General features: G+C 34.0%; 3 protein-coding genes across 4 annotated transcripts; 1 reads left to right on the forward strand and 2 right to left on the reverse strand.

The window, feature by feature from the left end:
- The first annotated feature begins 14,990 nt into the window (after nt 1-14,990).
- LOC140980539 (mannan endo-1,4-beta-mannosidase 6-like) lies at nt 14,991-17,823 on the forward strand. Of its 2 annotated transcripts, XM_073446430.1 has the most exons (6): nt 14,991-15,651; nt 15,787-15,984; nt 16,065-16,187; nt 16,305-16,516; nt 17,403-17,639; nt 17,715-17,823. In XM_073446430.1, the coding sequence occupies exons 1-6, from the start codon at nt 15,241-15,243 to the stop codon at nt 17,779-17,781; spliced, it is 1,248 nt and encodes a 415-aa protein (XP_073302531.1). In that variant the 5' UTR covers nt 14,991-15,240; the 3' UTR covers nt 17,782-17,823. The 2 variants fall into 2 exon arrangements, with proteins under 2 accessions (XP_073302531.1, XP_073302523.1); XM_073446422.1 differs by having other exon boundaries at nt 14,993-15,651; nt 17,403-17,823.
- A 571-nt stretch (nt 17,824-18,394) lies between these two features.
- LOC140975531 (uncharacterized) lies at nt 18,395-18,709 on the reverse strand. The gene has a single exon (XM_073439317.1). The coding sequence runs from the start codon at nt 18,707-18,709 to the stop codon at nt 18,395-18,397; it is 315 nt and encodes a 104-aa protein (XP_073295418.1).
- A 1,195-nt stretch (nt 18,710-19,904) lies between these two features.
- LOC140988138 (probable long-chain-alcohol O-fatty-acyltransferase 5) lies at nt 19,905-21,190 on the reverse strand. The gene has a single exon (XM_073457129.1). The coding sequence runs from the start codon at nt 21,023-21,025 to the stop codon at nt 19,961-19,963; it is 1,065 nt and encodes a 354-aa protein (XP_073313230.1). The 5' UTR covers nt 21,026-21,190; the 3' UTR covers nt 19,905-19,960.
- Between the last annotated feature and the right edge of the window lie 1,659 nt (nt 21,191-22,849).

The following is a 22,849-nucleotide window of genomic DNA, read 5'->3' on the forward strand; positions in this document are numbered from 1 at the left end:
TCTATGGAGAAAGTTTACCAGAGAATTTTCATTCACTCAATATATTTCATATTACAAACGTATACAAAGAAACTCTTAATTTTTTCTCAAGAAGCTCTCTCAATTGCTTATTATGTTTTTCCCTTTGGACGCTCTTCAAGGAACATTATAAAGCATATTTATATGCAATTTGAGATGAAACACATCACTCAAAATCTTTCACATCCTTCAACTATCAACTACCATATTTATTTTCCAACTATCAACCACAATTATCATGAACTAACAACCATCATTATTAATTATGTCAACTAATCAACAAATCTCAACCTTGACATAGATTAATAATATCCATAATGTTTGATATGCTGCTCGCATTCAATGTTTCTTATCTTTTGCATATTTCAATCAAGTCCAAGCTATGCTAGAACTTGGTGGCTAGAAGTGGCTTAGTCATCATGTTTGCTGGATTATCTACTCTAGGTATTTTATCCATTGTACGTATTTGTTCCCTAAGAAACCAAATATCTTACGAAGTGCATTCTAATATTGATATGTTTCATCCTTTTATGATACACATGATTTTTTGTCAAATAGATTACACTCTGGCTGTCACAACATATTATTGTCTTAACTAGTGGTATACCAAGTTCACCTACTAGTCCTTTAAGCCAAATAGCCTTTTTCATAGCTTCTGTTGCTGCGATGTACTCTATCTCGATGGTTGACAAAGCAACAATAGCCTGCAAGGTTTCTTTCCAACTTGTAGTACATCCGCAGAGTGTGAACACATGCCAAATTAATGATCTTCTTCTATCAAGATCTCCAGCAAAATATGAGTCGACAAATCCAACAGTGCTTCCATCACTATTCTTAGAATTTTCATAAGTCAATCGAACATCAACAGTTCCTCTCAAATATCGCATACTCCATTTGACTGCTTGCCAATGTACTTTCTAAGATTCTTCATATACCTGCTTACAACACTAACAGCTTGAGAAATATCTAGTTTAGCACATGCCATGACATACATGAGACTCACAACTGCATTTGCATAAGGGACATGAGGCATTTTCACTATCTCTTCCTTGGTGTTGGGCAACAATGTCGCTGAGAGTTTAAAATGAGTTGCCACAGGCTTCACATCTTGCATGCCATAACATTCAAGTACCATTTCAATGTACTTTTTTGTGAAAAAAAAGCGTGCCTGCTTTTCTATCTCGTTAGATCTACCTTCCAAATTTTTTCTTAGCAGCTCCCAAATCCTTCATCTCAAACTCTGTACTTAACTGTGTCTTCAGCCTTTCAATATCTGATATGTCTTGCAAGCAATCAATATGTCATCAACATATAAAGTAGATAGATGAATAAGCTATCCTTGAGTTTATTCATATATACACAGCTATCACACTCGCTCTTTGTATAATGATTTGCATGCATAAAAACATCAAACCGTTTATACCATTGTCTTGGAGACTGTTTCAAGCCATAGATAGATTTCTTTAATAGACATACATTCTCTCTATGTAAAACTTTCTGCCATAAGTCTTGCTTTGAATCTTGCATCTTCTACACCAGAAATTCTTTCTTTTCTTTTAAAGATCCATTTACTTCCAACAACCTTTTGATTATGCGATCTCTCAATAATCTCTCAAGTATGATTCTTGTCGAGTGATTCGATCTCTTCACTCATCGCCTTGATCCATTCAACAGATTCATTGCTAGCAATTGCATTTGATATGTTTGTAGTTCATCAAGAGTAATGCTTTCAGCAACACTTAATGCATAAGAGACTAGATCAACATAACAACTATATCTTTGAGGAGCTTTCAAAATTTGTCTCCTTTCTCTATCTCTAGCTAGCTGATAATCCTGCAGATGATCAGATTCCGGATGTTCTTGCACAATTTCATCTTGATCTTTTGATGGTTTTGTTGACTCTACCTCAAGCTCCACCTTATTCGAGATATCGGTATTTTTTTTAGATGTCATTGAAAGTCACGTCTCTGCTAATGATGTATTTTTTTGTATCAGAGGTTCCACAACTTGTACTCTTTCACACCTTCCTGATATCCAAGAAAAATGAATTTCTTTGCCCTTGGTTCAAGCTTGCCTTCATTTATGTGTGCATATGCTAAACAACCACAATATCTTCACATTTTCATACTTGGAAGGAGAACCTGAACTCATCTCATCGGGAGTTTTCAAATTTATTGCTAAAGATGAACGTCTTTCATGAGGTAGCAAGTTGCATTGACAGATTCAGTCTAAAACTCTTTTGTTAAACCAACATTTGAGTGCATGCATCGTGTTCTTTTTTTTATTTATCAAATTTATGTTCATCCGTTCTGCAAGACCATTTTGTTGTGGAGTGTGTCTCACAGTACGATGTTCACGATCCCATGATTCTTAAAAAAAATATATGATTCTACTCCACAGAATTCCAAACCATTTTTAGTTCTCAAACCTTGATTTGTTTTTCAGTCTGATTTTCGACTAGTGCTTTTCATTGTTTGAATTTCATAAATACTTCATGTTTATGCTTCAAGATGTATATAGAAACTTTCCTTGAGTAGTCATCAATGAAGGTTAACATGTATCTGTCACCTCCAAGAGAAGGAACTTGAGAATGACTTTATAGATCAGAGTGGATGTAATCTAATGTGCCCTTAGTCTGATGTCCTGCTGTGTTAAACTTCACTTGAAACTATTTTCTGAATATACAGTGTTCACGAAAGTCTAATTTTTCGATATTCTGGCCGCAAAGATTTTTCATTAATTTGTTCTGTCATACCTTTTTCACTAATATGCCCGAGACGCATAGATCATAATTTGGTGATATCAAAATCAACCATTGATGAAACAACAGCAGATCCGATAAATTTGCATCCCTCCAATATATAGATTCCATTGGCTTTCTTGCCTTCCATAACAGTTAGGGCGCCTCTTGGAACCTTTATGGCTCCACCATCTCTGTACATCCCGTAATAAAATAACTAATACTACTTTAAAATTTGCGAAAAATAAAAAATTTTCTTATTTAAATAGTAAACCCTTGCCTTCTGAATTTAAATAAAATGATCGACTAAATTCTTGAAAATAATCCAAGTACAAAATATTTCCATGGCATAAAAAATATATCATTCATCACTACTGTAAAAGTGTTATCCAAAACGAGCATTTGAAAATACTTGTTTTCCAACAAAATTATGAATAAACAAAAATCAGAGTAAAAAGTTTAACGTGCATAAAATCATTTCATAACAATAGCGGTCATCGGGTTTGCACTGCACACAGTCCGAGCAAGCTCACTGGTCAGCACCTCATGTCTCCTCAAAAGCATCAACATTTGCATCGATCAAGTCTAATGAGCCTAAAGACTCAACACGCATAAACCATGAATAGAAAATAGTACTTAATAAAATCACATGCATTTGAAAGTAACGTGTAGGAAATAACAACTAAACATACATAAACACAGACGTGTCATAACTGCATAAACATTTTCATAAAAAGTCTTCCATCATAGCATACATAATCATACTTAATTTTGCGTAGAAATATGTTCAAAACAAGTGGCCCGTAACATAAATCGTCTGATCAGACTAAACCAAAGTAATGGGCTGTCAGGGATCACCACAGCCTTTCGATCGGATGTCCACTCCCACATACATAATCCTCGATCATATACTTTACCGGGTGGAGATGTCTCCGGTCATGTTTTACGGCTTTCCAATCTCATAATCATAAATCCACATTCATGCTTTACCGGGTGGCCACAAGACAAATCACATACCTCCAAAATAAAATATTTTTGCACGTCGATTATACTTAAAAAAAAACGTCGAGAGCTTCGTTGGAACGCTCTAGAAATGCTGTCCCAACCACAACAGCAAATATACAGGAGATCCCAACGAAGCCTGTTATCGAAACTTGAGAAAACGTGAAGAACATGCACAAATTTTCATAGCTTGAGCGATTGTACGATAAAAATCATATCTCTCTCATTCCTTATCAAAAAATTACTAATTTGCTATCGAAGCGAAGATAACACAGAGTACTACATATCATATGTTGAAAACATTTCCAGAATACCAACTTATAAGTCACAGAATTTGAAATAACAGAGGGTGATTGGTTTTGAGATACAAAAATTTCATGGCTTGTTCGGTTTTACGATAAAAATCATATCTCCCTTGTTTCTTATCAGAAAATTACAAATTTGCTATCAAATCGAAGAAACACAGAGTGCTACAAATCATATGTTTAAAACATTTCCAGAAAACCAAACTATAAGTCACAAAATTCGAAATAATAGAGGGTGATGAATTTTGTGACACAGAAATTTCATAGCTTGTACGTTTTTAAGATAAAAATCATATCCTTCTCGTTTCGTATCAGAAAATTACGAATTTACTATCGAATCGAAGATAACACAGAGTGATATAAATCATAAGTTGAAAACATTTCCAGAAAACAAATTTATAAGTCGCAGAATTCGAAATAACATAGGGTGACACGTTTTGTGACACAAAAATTTCACAGCTTGTGCGGTCTTACAACAAAAATCTTATCTCCCTCATTTCTTATCCAAAAATTACGAATTTTCTACGAATCGAAGATAACACAGAGTTATACAAATCATAACACGAAAAAATTTCAAGAAAACAAACCTATAAGTCACAAAATTCGAAATTATAAAGGGTGATGTGTTTTGTGACACATAAATTTTTCAGAAATCGTTTAAACCATAATCCATTGAACTTTTCATATAACGAACGAATTTTCATGCACAATATACATCAAAATATATAATATGACGAGATCGATACGTAAAAAAAAAGTTTATACATGCATTTGTGTTAAAACACACAGAGATAACGAATACCGACGCGGTGGATTACGGGGGATGACCGGGAGACGCTTGCTGCATGTTTTCTTGTTAGAAAATGAACGTGAATCTTCAGAAATTTGCAAGGAAGAAGCTGAGATGGTGGCTGCTGAAAGAAGAGCTTAGAACCCTAGCTTTTCACGTTTTTTAATGTGTGTAAAAGTGTGTGTTTGTGTGTGTGCGTGAGTTTAAAAGCTCTCTTCTTTTTTTTTGTTTAAAAATCTTTTAATTAAATGACTAAACTACTAATTATGCTAAATAATTAAGCTCACAAAATTTATAAAATAATAAACCATAAGATAAAGAATTAACTCCTAATTTTCGAAAATTGCAAATAAGATGCTTAAAATATTTTAATTCATCTAATAAATTAAATTTGACCTTAAAATGCTATATTTCATAAATAATTAAAAACAAATAATTTCTTAACTTAAAATAAAATATAGCATTTAATTTTATCGCCTTAATCGTCTCTGGTCTCCTATTCCCGGCCAAGCATCGAATATTCGCTTGAAAAACTCAAACTCAAGAAATGCATTTAAATCTCATAAAAATAAACATATAAATATTTAAAATAAATTAAACAAGTTGAATTCATCATTTAAATCTAAATCAAATAAATTAATTAACACTGTAAATTATGCATGGTTTAGGTGTATTGGTTTTTGGGCACTACAATTCCTCTTCCTTAACAAAATTTCGTCCTTGAAATTCGTCTAGTCTTGATTAATTAAAAGCTTAGGCTCACTTATTCATTTCATACTTAATCTAATTGACTATAAAATTTTTGGTCGATCTATCATGCTTTCGTTGTATACTTTGATAAGACATCTTCCATTTTTATACATTTATACAAAATTTCTCGATCTTAAAAATCAAAGATTTAACTTACTCAACATCCTCTATCAATTATAAATTCTAAAATACCTTAAGTTATTTTATCCTCCAAAATTAAATAATTAGTCAATTTTACCTTAAGTCGTCATAATCGTATGTTTTAATTCACCTAAAATATATTTTTATTGCTAAACCCAATATCGATCCATAGTCATCATATCATATCCATGATTGTAGGAAATAAAACATTTTAATAACCGGTACTTTACTAACACTTCATTTCTATATATGCTAAACATATAGTTCTTGACACTATCATAAATTTTCTTAATTCCAAAGCACTAAAAGTACCTAAATGATTCTAGTTTATCGAGTCACAATTTCATATCATGATTTCATTTTAAATCTCGCTATAAAATCGAACACTTATGTGTAACATCGGAATTCAAGACAATGTCAAATAACATTACATTTGCTAAAATCTTAACACACTAGGGAGAAAGAAAAATTTAATCCACCTTCCAATATAATTACTAATTCTATGATCATTTTGGCTAAATCTTATATTAAATTTTTCCATTGGTGAATCACGATATGAAAATTGGTTATTGTGATTTAATTATTTTTTTAACCCAAACTTTGAGATTTTTATCATCATTCTTAGTAGCATAGAACCAAAACTTATTATGCTACTCTTTCCTCGATACCTATCAATGCTTTGTGACTTACCTTAAAATATGGTAGTTGTTTACTTGTTATACCAGAAATAAGAGTAATTTCTTAACGTCAGTATATCATTTCTTAAATTTATTGTGGTCAAGATAATCCAAGGTTCTACATATCCAATTTAAACGCTTAGCTTTCTTAAAATCTAAACTTAATATTCACAAGGTTAATTATTGAACCCAAAATAATTTCTATATTGGACCATGAAAAATTGATTATAAAATTTTATCCAAAGATTTTCAAACACCAACTTTCATAAATAATTTATTATTCCTGAGTCAAATTTTCCCTTATGTCGCAAGCTTAATTCGACTTATTCATTTACAAGTACGCTCCCCGTCTAAATTCTTAAGTAATACTAAGCCACAACATCCAAAAGAAATCTAATGAAAATCGCAAAAGAGAACATAAAAGTCTAGTAACCACAAGAATATGCTTAAGTGTTTATTTTCTATGTATGAATTTAATCGAGAGTTAAAGCTAGAATTTCCCATTTGAACGAACATATTAATAAAACACTTAAATCCCTAAAGAAAAAATGTTGTCTTCATTTTCTAGTAACATCATTATATATAGCTTAACAAAATACCCAATATAAATACCCAGTTGACTCTAATAATTTTTATTTTTTTTGTAAAGAAACTTAAAATCTGTTATGTTATGACAATCGCCATTTCATTAATCAATGAAACTTTAGTTTCTGTAATCCTATAAATCCCATAGTCCACATAACCTAGCATATATAAAATCATAAATTATTTACTTAATAAAAGTTAATACAAAATCCCAATGCATATTTCTAATTAGTCCCATAATACAAAATAAATGTATTCGGATAACAACTATACTTAATCACCAATTAGGACCTGTGTTCAAATTTTCATAATCTCCAAAAATAAATATTTTATGAAACTACCAATTATTTCTTAATAACTTTAGACAATTCTCCAAGTGTCCTCATCTTTATAAGGTTTAGCGACCAAATTCTAAAATAGAGGTTTTTGGACCATAGAAATCATAACAATCCCGAGTGTCAATCACTTTAAACATAATTTATAATTAATTTACCTACTTCCAAAAATTCACAATTAACTCATATATTAATCCTCACATAATATTTTCTCAAAATCATATAAACTGAAATTTACAAAAATTATACGAACTTCTGTATTCTTAGTTTGTATTCCACGGTTTTCCATAACATTAATTCAATAGTTTATGTCTAATAAATCCAATTTATAGATGAGTCTTTGTACATATCTTAAACTTTATTCTTTTATCCCAACATCTATAATTTTTTAAACACAAAAAAAAAAACTATCACTTCAAAGATCTATAATGACAAATCTCAAATAAGTCATTCTAGTGCTAAATTTTACTTTATCTTCAAAGACACGAGCTTAATGTTCAAACATAAACAAATTTCATTTATCATTTCTCTCATTTCGTCATCTGATCCCTCAAATTTCTTGCTAAAATTTTAAAAATCTAAAATATAGACTCCCCACACTTACCAAAATAATAGTAATCGTTGAACCAAAATTCTTGTGTTTTACGATAAAATCCAAAATAAAAATATTGTTGATTAAATCTTATCTTTAACAATTAATCTTTCGTTTTTCACGACATACATTTATACCACATGTAATAAGATTTTAAATCTCTATAATCACCAATAATATCCAAAAATTATTAATTTGACTAATGTTATTTTCTCATTAAAATCAGTAATACCAATATTTCTAAATAACCTTAAACAATTCCTCGAGCGTCTTCATTTGTTATAAAGTATAACATCTAAATATTTTCTATACCCTATTGGTTTACTTCCAAATATCATAATTCTTAAAAGACTTTTAAGGACAAATATTCTTACACTCCCAAAACATGACAACTATTCAGTTTCTTATATCAATCTCCAAAGTAATCTATTAATCAATCATATAATATTAGTATCTCAAAAAAAACTCTACTCTAACAAACTTATAAGATTAACTCTTAAGGTCATAATCAAAACTTATTCAATAGACTGGACATAAAAACTCCAAACAATACTATGGTGTCAAAGTAGAATCCAATCACAAACACATCCTGGTATAATTTACTTGTTCATCTCAAATTTCATGACCTATGTGAATCAAAACTTAAGTTCGCAAAATATACTAACTTAAACTTCAAATCCCATAAACTTAATTTGAAAACTTGATAATATGAATTATTACCTCATACCAAAGATCATTCAAATTCATTTTTCAAAACCAACTCAAAGAAATATTTTCTCAAATAACATAAATGCTCATACTTCACTACCCAAGGGAAAAATCTTAATGAATAACTATAGCTATTGTGATATTTTCAATCTTAAACTAATAGAATTTGTGAATGTACACTTAATTCCCAAACTTAATAACCTTGACGCTATAAGGTAAAACAAATTACATTTCAACCATATAAAGAAAGAAAAAAATGATACATATCCCAATTAAACGATTCCAGACCATACAAAGCAGTGATGCTTACTTGGTCAATACGAGGGCATAATTGTATTTTCATCCCAGTACAACATGTAACCAACATGCATGAAATAATATTCATATAGCATGCTAAATGTGATTCAAATCTTTAATCATGCAGCTAAAAAAACTCATTCTTTAATGCTTATTATGTTTAAAATCGTAAAAACTTACAGAATTGAGGCGTGACTTCATGAGCTTCTCCCAACCGGCAGTAGGCACAACCCTTTACAAGAACACCGCTCTGATACCAACTGAAACATCGCGTAATAAAATAACTAATACTACTTTAAAATTTATGAAAAATAAAATTTTATTATTTAAATAGTAAACCCTCGCCTTCTGAATTTAAATAAAATGATCGACTAAATTCTTGAAAATAATCCAAAGTACAAAATATTTCCATGACATAAAAATATATCTTTTATCACTACTGTAAAAGTGTTATCCAAAACGAGCATTTGAAAATACTTGTTTGCCAACAAAATTATTAATAAATAAAAATAAGAATAATAATAAGTTTAACGTGCATAAAATCCTTTCATAACAATAGCGGTCATCGGGTTTGCACTGCACACAGTCTGAGCAAGCTCACTGGTCAGCACCTCTTGTCTCCTCGAAAGCATCAACATCTGCATCGATCAAGTCTAGTGAGTCTAAAGACTCAACAAGCATAAATCATGAATAGAAAATAGTTCTTAATAAAATCACATGCATTTGAAAGTAACGTGTACGAAATAACAACTGAATATACATAAACATAGACGTGTCATAACTGCGTAAACATTTTCATAAAAAGGCTTCCATCATAATATATATAATCATACTTAATTTTTCATAGAAATATGTTCAAAGCAAGTGAACTTTAACATAAATCGTCTCATCAAACTAAATCACAGTACTGGGCTGGCAGAGATCACTACAGCCTTTCTACCGGATGTCCACTCCCACATACATAAATCTCCGGTCATACTTTACCGGTGGAGAGGTCCCTGGTCATGCTTTACTACTTTCCAATCCCATTATCATAAATCTCCAGTCATGCTTTACCAGGTGGCCACAAGACAAATCACATACCTCCAAAATAAAATATTTTTGCACGTCGATCATACTTAAAAAAACATCGAGGGCTTCATTGTAACGCTTTGAAAATGCTGCCCCAACCACAACAGCAAAGATTCACAAGATCCCAACGAAGCCTGCAACCAAAACTTGAGAAAACGTGAAGAACATGCACAAATTTTCACAGCTTGAGCGATTTTACGATAAAAATCATATCTCTCTCATTCCTTATCAAAAAATTACGAATTTGCTATCGAATCGAAGAAAACACAGAGTACTAAAAATTATATGTTGAAAAAATTTCCATAATACCAACCTATAAGTGGCAGAATTCGAAAAAACAGAGGGTGATAGGTTTTGTGACACATAAATTTCACAACTTTTGCGATTTTACAATAAAAATCATATCTCCCCCGTTTCTTATCAAAAAATTACAAATTTGTTATCTAATCGAAGATAACACATATTGCTACAAATCATATGTTGAAAATATTTGCAGAAAACCAACCTATAGGTCGCATAATTCGAAATAACATAGTGTAGTGGGTTTTGTGACACAAGAATTTAACAGCTTGTGCGGTTTTACGATAAAAATCATATTTCTCTCATTTCCTATAAGATAATTACGAATATGCTATCAAATCGAAGATAACACAGAGTGTTACAAATCATATATATGTTGAAAATATTTCCAGAAAACAAACCTATAAGTCTCAGAATTCGAAATAACAGAGGGTGACGGGTTTTGTGACACGGAAATTTCACAGCTTGTGTGGTTTTACGATAAAAATCATATCTTCCTCGTTTCTTATCAGAAAATTACGAATTTTCTAACAAATCGAAGATAACACAGAGACTACAAATCATATGTTGAAAACATTTCCACAAAACAAACCTATAAGTCGCATAATTCGAAATAATAGAGAGTGACGGGTTTTGTGACACATTAATTTTTCAGAAATCGTTTAAACCATAATCCATTGAACTTTTCATATAACGAACGAATTTTCATGCACAATATACATCAAAATATATAATATGATGAGATCAATACGTAAAAGAAAAGTTTATACACGGCTTTGCGTTAAAACGCACGAAGATAACGAATACTGACGCGGTGGATTACGGGAGATGACCGGGAGACGCTTGCTGCATGTTTTCTTGTTAGAAAATGAGCGTGAACCTTCAAAAATTTGCAAGGAAGAGGCTGAGATGGTGGCTTCTGAAAGAAGAGCTTAGAACCTTAGCTCTTCACGTTTTTTAGTGTGTGTAAAAGTGTGAATGTGTGTGTTTGTGTGAGTTTAAAGGCTCTCTTCTTCTTCTTCTTTTTTTTTAAAAAAACTTTTAGTTATATTAATTAAATGACTAAACTACTAATTAGGCTAAATAACTAAGTCCACAAAATTTATAAAATAATAAATCATAATGATGCGATCCGGGTGAAATGGACGAGCCGGGTCGAATGTTCCACCGGATCTGCTATCAAGATAATGAAGGGAATAAGAGGAAGGAGACATATCTCTGTAATACGACTTCAGCTGTAACCTGCACACAAGGAGATGAACTCGTGAATGGGCGCCGGAGGGGTGTCCGGCGTGGCCACTCCGATGCTTAAGTCAGCAGGGTACTCAAGCTATAAAACCAATGTAGTCAAGTGATGACTGTGTGATATTGGTGTGTATCCATGAAAAATCTAAATGTGAAGATGAAACCTGGTATTTATAGTAGGAGAAGTAATGATGACCTCGTTCTTCGTGCTACCTACTAATTATAGTAGGGCGGCTATATTTTGACATGTCAAATCATACACTAGTCACATCCCGCCTGTCTGACTTTGTCAACCACTTGGATTAGTGTCAGAGATAGGACAATCGCCCACATCCTATTCTGCTAGTGTACTCGAGTGTGGTGCTCATATCGAGGTGGCTCGGTTAGAATGCCTACCGGGGGCTTATATAAGAGCCCGGGCGTCTGGTTGCCCGGGGAGTAGAGCCCGGGCTTGCACCTGACCGGCTTCAGAAGAATCCATCCTGCAGATTGACCCTGATTTGGGAATCCATCTGATATCCCGGGTCATCCATGACCCGGGCTCTCACAGGGGTATCATCACACATTCCTTAAATAGTCGGGCTAGAGTCATACTCGCTGTCCCGATTAGTCATGATTGGATTCCCAAAGAGATGATCAATCTGGTTTTATAAAAGCATCGGCGGCTTCATGTCTCCCAGAGATGGGATGAGGAGCCGGAGTCTCGTGTCTCATGGACTTGAGATAAGATGTCGGAACCTCGTGTCTCCAGGACTCGAAATGGTCGAGGTGCGGAGCCCCGAGCCAGGTTTGAGGACCCTGGGCTTATAAATAACCAAGGTGCGGAGCCTTGGGCCGGGGAACATGTCCCGGGACTTGGGAATGGTCGAGGTGCGGAGCCCCGGGCCAGGTTTGAGGACCCTGGGCTTATAAATAACCAAGGTGCGGAGCCTTGGGCCGGGGAACATGTCCCGGGACTTGGGAATGGTCGAGGTGCGGAGCCCCGAGCCAGGTTTGAGAACCCTGGGCTTATAAATAACCAAGGTGCGGAGCCTTGGGCCGGGGAACATGTCCCGGGACTTGGGAATGGTCGAGGTGCGGAGCCCCGAGCCAGGTTTGAGAACCCTGGGCTTATAAATAACCAAGGTGCGGAGCCTTGGGCCGGGGAACATGTCCCGGGACTTGGGAATGGTCGAGGTGCGGAGCCCCGAGCCAGGTTTGAGGACCCTGGGCTTATAAATAACCAAGGTGCGGAGCCTTGGGCCGGGGAACATGTCCCGGGACTTGGGAATGGTCGAGGTGCGGAGCCCCGAGCCAGGTTTGAGGACTAATCGTCTCCAGTCTCCTATCTCCGGCCAAGCATCGAATATTCGCCTGAAAAACTCAAACTCAAGAAATACATTTAAATCTCATAAAAATAAACATATAAATATTTAAAATAAATTAAACATGTTGAATTCATCATTTAAATCTTTTAAATCAATTAAATTAATTAACATAGTAAATTATGCATGGTTTACGTGTATTGATTTTTGGACACTACAATCTTCTTTGAAAGTATACCCAAAAGGTATCTGGTTCTTCTTCAACTCTGGAATATTTTGATCCTTGTTGTGCCTTAGCCAACAATTTTACGGGCCTTGTTGTCACCTAAAAGGACCTTGGACCCACCCAAGAATTGATAGGTTGCAAATAAATCTTTACGGGTACATATGAGATATGAGCAGCATGAATCAAGGATCCATTCATCGCTTGAGTCATGTTCAGAAACTTTAAGAACATCTTCATTGTCATTTACTACTACTGCATTTATAGAATCATAGTTCTTCTCATTTGCATTGCATTTGCATTTGCATTTGCATTATGGAAATCCTTTCTAAGATGTCATTCTTTGTTACATTGGTAGCATTTGAAAGTTCTATGTCTGATTTAGATTTAGACCTAAATCTACTTCTTCCATGATCTTGATTTCTTGTTTTTGTTCTCCCTCTTGATGGCAAACTTTCTGCGATCCATCATTTTTATTTTCCGATATTTTTTTCTTCAACTCTTTTGAATTTGAAACAACTTTAACCTCTTCCATAGTAAGAGTTCCACATCCGTACACCATAGTATCGATGAAGTTTTCATTGGAGTTCGACAAAGAGCATAGCAGAATAATGGCTTGGTCTTGGTCTTGGTCTTCGATATAACTTCTATACATTTTAGATCAAGTATAATTTTGCTAAAATCATCGAGATGTTCCTTGATGGGATTTCCTCCATACATTTGAATAATGTATAATCTTTTCTTCAAATACAGTCGATTGATGAGCGACTTTGTTATATACAAGCTCTCTATTTTGACGATAATTTTGTTATTGTATCTTCTTCGGCTACTTCTCGTAGAACCTCATCAATAAAGCACAACAATATTGCACTGCATGCTTTTATACATGATCTCATCCTTCTCAACTATAGATAGAAATTCTGACAGCTTTTCTCTACCTTCCAAGAATTTCGCTAAACCTTGATAAGATAAAATAATTTGCTCCGTTAAATTTTTCACCTCAAAATTTGTACTTGCCATAGTTCCAACAACACCGTATACAAGTTCAAGAGCAACACTACTTTGGACAATATTCTTAAGAATATCTTTTTCTGATGTGTAAGATCAGTCAGAGCTGCAACCACAGAACTTTCTTTGAAATTCAAGGGAAAATTACAATGAAACCTCTGATACCAATTTGTTGAACTTTGATGTGATGTATCTTGTAGAAAATTATATATGTGAGCAAATAATAAAAAATGAGACATAAGAAATTCACGTGGTTTAACAATTTGCATACGCCACGGAAAAGAAACAACAAATCTATTCTATGGAAAAAGTTTGCAAGAGAACTTCAACTCAATCAATATTTTCCTTATCGCATCTCTGTATAAAGGAACTCTCAATTTTTTTCAAGAAGTTACCTAAATTTCGTATTATGTTTCTCACTTTAAGATGTTCTTCGAAGCCAATGATGAAACCTATTTATAGCCAAATTTGAGATGGAACATATAGCTCAAAATCTTGCATCCTTCAATTATCAATCATCATATTTATTAACGAGCTATCAACCACTGTTATTAAGTCAACTAATCAACACATTGTTTCTATATGATACATGCTAATAAATTATCCTCGCATGCTAAATTAACTTTTGTTTCTTTATCTCGAATAGAGAAGCGTTTAAGGTTACATTCTTTTCTGTCAAAACGTGACAAGTTTCCTGTTTGAAACATCTGTATTTTCAAATGTGAAAGCTGAACAACAATATGCTGGAATAATTATTGCTATTGTTCCTCGACCAAGAAATTTGCGGCGCTCGAAATTTTTAGATATCGTCAGGGAATGAGATTCAGGGGAAGGAGGATACTAGGGGGCAAAAAGATGGGATTTGAACAGATTTAATTTTTTATATAGTTGGGTTCTTTAGTTCGAGGCTACGGTGCCATCTACTAGAGATCAAATTTATACCAAATTAGGTCAAAATTGGACAATAAGCTGTAACAACTGAATATTTTAGTATTTGACTTCTAGCAAACAAACGGCGATGAACCTGAAAACACCCAATGGTCTAAAGCTAGCACTGTCAGCGGGGCTTCAGGCCAATGAATGAGGTTTTCCTATCGCCGAAAAGGGAATTTTTACCGAGATTGAAAGCACAAATTTTCACCACCTTCCATGAACTCTCAATGGAGAGAAAAAAGATTATACCCAGCCCTTGGCATCTTCTCCATTCTGGGTTTTTTGTATCTTAACTTCAATGATCACCTCGACTTTGCGCTCCCCGTTTTAGTATGGAACCTGCCCAAGATGGGTTTTGTGGGAGTCAACTATACCAGATTTGTGCTCCTCGAGCAGGAGATTCCAGGATCACCAGCGGCAGAAAAAGATTTGTATGTGAATGGGTGGAATTCCTATTGGTTTCTTGAGGAAAGCGCGGGCGGACAATCGAGATACAGGGTCTCTGAGATGCTCAAAAGAGGTGCTGGCATGGGGTTGAGTGTCTGCAGAACTTGGGCTTTCAGTGACGGTGCTGGCCCCAATACTCTTCAGATTAAACCAGGTGTCTTCAATGAAAGGGTTTTCAAGGTTCTTAATTTTGCTTTTGAAGTTTTTGTGAGCTACTTGATTTGGGATTTTTCGAAGTTCAAAGTTAGCGTGATTGTGAATTTTGTCCAATTGCATTGGCTTGTTGTGTTTCAACGTTTATTGATTGTATTTCAGGCATTGGACTATGTAATAGTTGAAGCGAGGAGACATCGTATAAGATTGATCCTCAGTCTAGTAAATAATTTGAACAATTTTGGTGGAAAAGCACAGTACGTAAAATGGGCGGAAGAAGCTGGAACCAACGTTTCTTCGTTAAGAGATCCATTTTTCTCCGACAGAACCATAAAAGGATATTACAAGGCTTATGTTAAGGTACACGAACCTTGATTTTGAGGACATTTGTTTTGATACTTGAACCCTTTTCACCATGTAACCATTAGTAACTCTTGCAGGCTATTGTGACTAGAAAGAATTCCTACACAGGAGTAAAATATTCTGAGGAACCATCCATATTTGCCTGGGAACTCATGAATGAGCCTCGGTGTGAATCTGTTTCATGTTCTCCTGCTCTTCAGGTAAATGTAGTTGCGTAGCTTTTGTTCTAATTAGATGAACTAGAAATGTCAATGTTGTACACAAGTTATCTTTAACCCAATTATACAATCGGCCGAAATGTTTAATGGCATCATCAGGATTGGATTACAGAGATGGCTGCTTTTGTGAAAAGTATAGACCAAAAACATCTTGTAACTGTTGGACTTGAAGGGTTTTATGGTTCAAATTTAAGCCAGAATTATGTAATGAATCCCGGGGATTGGGCAGCGTCTCTTGGATCAGATTTTATACAAAATTCAGCTGTCAAAGATATAGACTTTGCTTCAGTTCACGCTTACCCTCACAGCTGGTTAGTAATGCCCTTTACTTGGGAGACATAGTTATGCAAAATTCTTCTGTTTCTCTTTCAAGTGTCAGCCGCCGTTATCTTTAAATTGAGCGTGACATAACAGATTGCTTGTGAAATGGTAAAATAAATACAGACTTTTCACGTTGAAGGGTTGGACCTTTCGAGATGTGCCTGTTGGTAGTGGCAATGAGTCATTCTATACCACACCGGGATCAGCTCCCGGTGTAGCAACGAAAAAACCAATGGCAATTGCCCCAACTATTATGTTTGGTGATGTGGCATTTAGATTAATTTTACGACATAGAAAACTTGAGTTGCACATCCTATTAGCTTGAATATTGGGCTTTCCGAGATATTCCTGTTGGATAGTGGCAATTGTCCCTACTATGATGTATGGTAATTAATTTACTATATAGAATATCTGAGTTACACCCTTCCTATTAGCTTGAATGTCGGACCTTTCAAGACGTGCCACTGCCCCTCCTATCGTGTTTGGTAATGTGGCATTTAGACTAATTTGAGATCTAGAAGATGAGTTGCTCACTTCCGATTACTTGAATTTTGGTACTTCTTGTTCACAAGCTCTATTTACATAAGCCGCAGGAACATTTGTTAGGAGTGGATTGGTGAGCGGCAATTGTTCTTCCTAGCTTATGTGGCTAGCTACATACCACAGCGATTGAAACATGATGTTTTGGTGGTTCACATTTATTATCTAACTTTTTTTGAAGCAATTTACTATATAACCTATGTTTTGATATAATGGCAAATGCTTGATCTATATTTTGTGCTCGTACCAAATTGATAGTCGACTTCTGGATAAATTTGATGGACTTAGTGCTACTTCTCCTCGTTAATTAATGCCCGTTATGTTGCTATGTTCCAGGATCCCGGAGGCAAACATAGAAGCAGAAGTAAAATACCTTTCAAAGTGGGCTGACGCTCATATAATTGATGGTCAAAAGGTGCTGAAGAAGCCTGTTCTTTTCACAGAAGTGGGAGGATTACATGATAGAGATGTTATTCTGAAGACGGTTTACGACAAAATCTACGAGTCTGCAAAGAGAAGGGAAGCTGGTTCAGGAGTTCTAGTATGGCAGTTGTTGACTGAAGGAGTTGAAGAGTACAGTGACGAATTCTCATTCATAGCCTGGAAACATCCATCCACTTATAAATTAATCTTGGAGCAATCTTGCAGGCTGAAAAATATTCCTGAGGGATCAACAAACGGGACAATCCATCATAAAGATCCTTGTTTTAGCTAGATGTGTGTCTTCAAGTCATGGATTTTGCACCAGTTTTGTTTCGTCGGACTCAGGAGCCACAGTAGGTGAAGTTTACCACAACAATTCGAGGGGTCGGAGTCCTTTATTTGTTGCGGCAATAGAAGGAAGTGTGTACTAAACCAAGAACAGATTTACAGGTCGAAGGTCATTCAGTCATTTCATTTCAGTTCAAGAAGGTAAAGGTGGTTGTTGGTTGAATTGGAGTTGGAAGCAGGCCAAACCTCTCCATGAAACTTGGTTCTTTTCCAAACAAGTGAGTTTTTTGTTTCATTCTTTATTAGATTTGACCCCTGCTGTATTGTGTATTCTTGAAATTAATTATAGCAATTACAGTAACAAAGTAAAAGTTATATTCATGTTACAGTTCGCGGCCCACGGTAAAATGATAGTAATAAATTTGAAAAAAAAAACTATGTACGGCTAAAATTGAAACCAACGAATTAGAAACCCCACAATTTCACAGTTGGATTAGATGACAAAACTAAAATTCCAGAATTCATGCATGTACACAAACCAGACACTCAGAGATGTACCTAACCTTCACGGCCAAAATTATTGGAGAGAGACAGAAATTTACAACAAGATGACATTTTTAAGCCGAAACAGAGCAGCCACATTTACACTGTAACAAACACTTCTTGCAGTCATCCATCCGTGGATACCCACTATCGCAATCACATTTCTTGATGCACTTGGAACGCGACACGCCGCTCCACAGGCACCGGGCCATGCACTGCATCATAGGAACGCATCGGGGACAGCCGTACTTCATCTGGTTCGCGATACATTTCTTGCAATCGCCGCCATTAGAGGAACATGAACCAAGACAAGGAGAAGCCATTCCCCACACTGTCAGCATTGTTGCAAGCAGAATCGTCGTTTTTGACACCTTGCTTTTCTCTCCCATTTCCGCAAATTGGAGGTGTTTCACTCTATGTTTGCTCTCTCGTGTATGAATATGAAACAATATTGTTTCTTGTCTTCACATTACGAGGCAGGCTTTTTGGAGTAGACTGTTTTTTGTGGACATTCAATGACCTCTCCAGGTTTGAAATTCGAGCAGTGTCTTGGATAGCTCAACATTAATGTTTCCTTGGATCTTGGTGAAATTAGTTCGTTTGACCACACAAGGGAGTTCATTATATTTTTCTAAGAGTAGGTATCTTGTGAGACGGTCTCACGAATCTTTATTTATGAGATTCAAATAAAATATCTGTTTCACAAAATATGACCCGTGAGACCGTCTCACACAAATTTTTGTTTTTTTCTAATTATGAATTCGTTGGTGTTGTTGCATCTATTATCCTTGTCCAGTGATATTTATTACTAAATTGATTCTTAGGTTATATGTTTAATTCATCTCAAATCAAAAATTAAATTGAATAGCTGGATCGAGGTATTTGATGTTATAAATTTTATATTAATTTGATCGTTTGGATAAATTTATTTTCGGTGTATTTCAAAACTATAATTTTATTTAATTTATATAAATATATCGGTAATTACTAATTATAATAGATTTGAATACATTCAAGATGATTGTTAATCGTTTCTTCAAATCAAATCATTGGATTAAAAAAATATTGCTCTAATTTTGCAATGTTATTTAATGCAAACCTTTAAATTTTCATATATAAATAAAATGATATCATGCAAAAGATATGATGAGTGAAAAACTAAATTAAATTAATTATAGTGATGGATGGGGAAAAATAAATAATGGTTACATGAAAATTATTCCCAAAGTTATTTATATAGGAGTAAGTCTTGTGATATGGTCTCACGAATTTTTTTCTGTGAGACGGGTCAACCCTTCCGATATTCACAATAAAAAGTAATACTCTTAGCATAAAAAATAATATTTTTTCGATAACCCAAATAAGAGATCCGTCTCACAAAATACGACCAGTGAAACCGTCTTACACAAGTTTTTGTCTTTATATAGATGACCCTCAAATTTTTATTTTATTTTATTTTTTTATCTTAAATGAATATAATATAAATTTAAAATAACAGTAAAGAGATTTAACATACAAAGGATCCATAATTTTTCAAATAAATATAATTACTTTAAATTTTATATATATTTATATTAAAGTACCTTGAAATCAAATATAAAATGATATAAATACTTGATAAATATCTGGAACTTACGTGATCACAAAAATGGACACGAGAGTTCACTGGGTCTAACCAGCCGACCAGTCTTCAGAAACTCCACGAACGCAAGAGACTCCGTGCATCCCTTGATCTCCGCCTTACACCTCAGGAACGGCGGAAAAAACAGCCAGAAACTAGTGTAAATCACATACGCCACCGCTAATGGCCCGGAAACAATTTCAGGCACTGTGAATTTTCCAGTCACCATTTTCTTGATCCCAATTTCCACAGACACAGACACCCCATGTAACAGAAAAAAGCATGTAACTTCTCCAGTGGGCTTCAATCGGCCAATGTTATAGAAGACCAGCTCATGCATCAGGCCCGAAGCCAAAAAAGTAGCCAAAACAGCTGGAATCGGAGCCCATTTTCTTGCCACGAAACGAGCCGAAATAGACCTGACGGGCTGGTAAACAGTTGGATGTAAAATGTTGGGAACCATCAAATTCCATCTTCTTCCCCAGAAATCTTGCAGTGAAGTGGACAGATAAGGCTCATCGAATGGTGGCTCGAGCTCGACTCGTAGTAGTGCGTTAGCCGCGGAAGAGACAAGGGCTAGTATCATCTCCAGCATGAAGTAAATATGAAGACAATAGCAAAGCAAAATGATCTTTGGATGCAAAATTTTCTTGAAATAATAAACTCGTACTAGAATAGCTAACATCAACATTTTGACAACATAACTAAGAATCGACTTGTCCCTTTTCTTGGTTGACGCAGGAAGATTTACAGAATCCTGAACTTTGAATTTGATTGGAAAACAAGCCAAGGGAATGAAACGAGATAATGGGAGTGGAGGATTTGATGAAAGGGGGCCTTTATTGAAGGCAAAAAGAATAATTTTGAAATTAGAAAGCCATGATATGAAAAAAGAAGTGGTGCCACCTAAATGGATAGATGTGAGATTGAGAGGGAGACACAAAAACAAGCAACTTACTGGAAGAACAGCGAGGAGCCTAGCTTTAGTCACGGTGGGGAAGATTTTGCTAACTTCGTAGCAGTAGCACAAGGATACCACAACCGTAAGCCAGACAAGAATCAGGTTGTTGATCTCACCTTCCATTGATGCAGCTTAATTTTCTTGGAGAGGAATCATAGCTAGGCCATATATATATTGGATATATAACAATCTTCAAAATGGAATTCTTTTTTTTCCCTTTTGAAGATTGACTTCACTTTTTGCCATTGGATATTTACTGGACAGGCTCAGTAGTGACCCGTCTCGGTTGCATCAATAATTTTTTTCCCCTTTAAATGACAAGTGGAATAAGCCTTCACGTGGGATATAACGTTGCTTAAAATATATAAATATGATAGTCAAAAGTGCTACATTTTCATTAGTATTTTATGCAGCCATATAAGACCAAGAAATCAAAAATATCTATTATATATTTAAATATGTGACGTTCTATGTGAATTTCTATTTGTCTCTTTATTAATTATTTACTTTACATTAATTACTTATTTTAAATATGTTTTTTCATTCTCTTTATTCATATTTTAAATATATGTGATTATTAATATTTATTTAATTTTTTATGTCTACTCACATTATAATATGTTATTTTTATCCAATGATATATTTTCATTATGTAAATTAGTATTTGGTTTTTTATGTATACCCACATTATAATATGTTATTTTTAATCCAATGATTTAGATTTTTTATATATCTTTTCATTACGTAAATTAAATTAATTAAAGTTTAGAAATAACGCATTATCGAATTGTGAATTTTATTTGGTATCTTATTAAATTTTTTCATGTCCTCATGTGACAGTTTGCTAGAATTTATGTGTTTAAATTAAAATTTTTTGCAACCGATATTTTTTTCCGGTTTATATTTATAAATTATTTAAATAAAACATGGTAAAAGATCGTTGTGATTTGAGCCGTCAATTTGGGTTGGGTCTGTCGGTTTGGCCTACACCGCCAAACAGTTTAAGTGAGTTGGGTTGAAATTTTGTCGAATCATTTAAAGGCGAGCCTAAATGAGCTCGCACGAGTTTATATTAAAAATCTATATATATATAGATTGTAATGTTACTATCTTGTCCAAAAGTTGTGGGTAAATATGTTTATTACAATATAAATGAGCTCGCATGAATTCTTGATATAAAATGGAAAATATCGGTTTGATCAAAATTGTAATGTTACTATCTTGTCCAAAAGTTGTGGGTTTTTGAGACATTTTGGCAGTCACTTAAAATCGACTGTCAAAGTTGACATTTGAGTTGTATTTTTGGATAACTGACAATATGTTTGTCAACATATTATTTTTAAGTTAGTTTTTTCAGTATTGTGAAGGGTAAATATGTTTATTACAATATATAAATATTATCATCTCTTAAATTAATATTCACTTTCATTTTTGACATATTATGGGTCTTGGTAAAATGAGGAATAATAATTCAAACAAACGAATACACAAAAGTCTGGGACGAAACCAGAATTATATGGTAGCGGAAATTAATATATAAATTTTTAGTGAATCTATCGATGTTAAAATGTATGACAAATCTTATATCATGATATATAAAATTTCAACCTTATAAATGAAATAAATCAAACATATATGAAATATACAAAATTTTATTACATATACAATCAAGTAATTTATTATAATTGTATTTTATTCTACAAGAATTCTTGTCAAACTCAGTGATTGTGGATTTAACATCTATTAAATCAGCAAACTAAAGAGCGTGTCAATTAAACTAATTAAGTAATCACATATTCTTGAATTTTCTAATTAATTTTTTATCTTGATAATTTGTTTCATTTAATATTTTAAATTATAAGACAACGTTACTAAATTAAAGACACATTTTTTTTAAATGTTCATAAGGACTCAATCACTAACTCATATGGAAAAACATTTATCGAC

This window comes from Primulina huaijiensis, chromosome 1 (assembly GCF_012295235.1).
Source record: "Primulina huaijiensis isolate GDHJ02 chromosome 1, ASM1229523v2, whole genome shotgun sequence".
Lineage (NCBI taxonomy): Eukaryota > Viridiplantae > Streptophyta > Magnoliopsida > Lamiales > Gesneriaceae > Primulina > Primulina huaijiensis.

Excerpts from the sequence above, each read along its gene's own strand:
- LOC140980539 (XM_073446422.1), top strand. The coding sequence starts at position 15,241 with ATGAACTCTCAATGGAGAGAAAAAAGATTATACCCAGCCCTTGGCATC. Across the intron at positions 15,652-15,786 it reads TCAATGAAAGGGTTTTCAAG|GCATTGGACTATGTAATAGT; the intron begins GTTCTTAATTTT and ends ATTGTATTTCAG. Across the intron at positions 16,188-16,304 it reads CATGTTCTCCTGCTCTTCAG|GATTGGATTACAGAGATGGC; the intron begins GTAAATGTAGTT and ends TGGCATCATCAG.
- LOC140975531 (XM_073439317.1), bottom strand. The coding sequence starts at position 18,709 with ATGGGAGAGAAAAGCAAGGTGTCAAAAACGACGATTCTGCTTGCAACA.
- LOC140988138 (XM_073457129.1), bottom strand. The coding sequence starts at position 21,025 with ATGGAAGGTGAGATCAACAACCTGATTCTTGTCTGGCTTACGGTTGTG.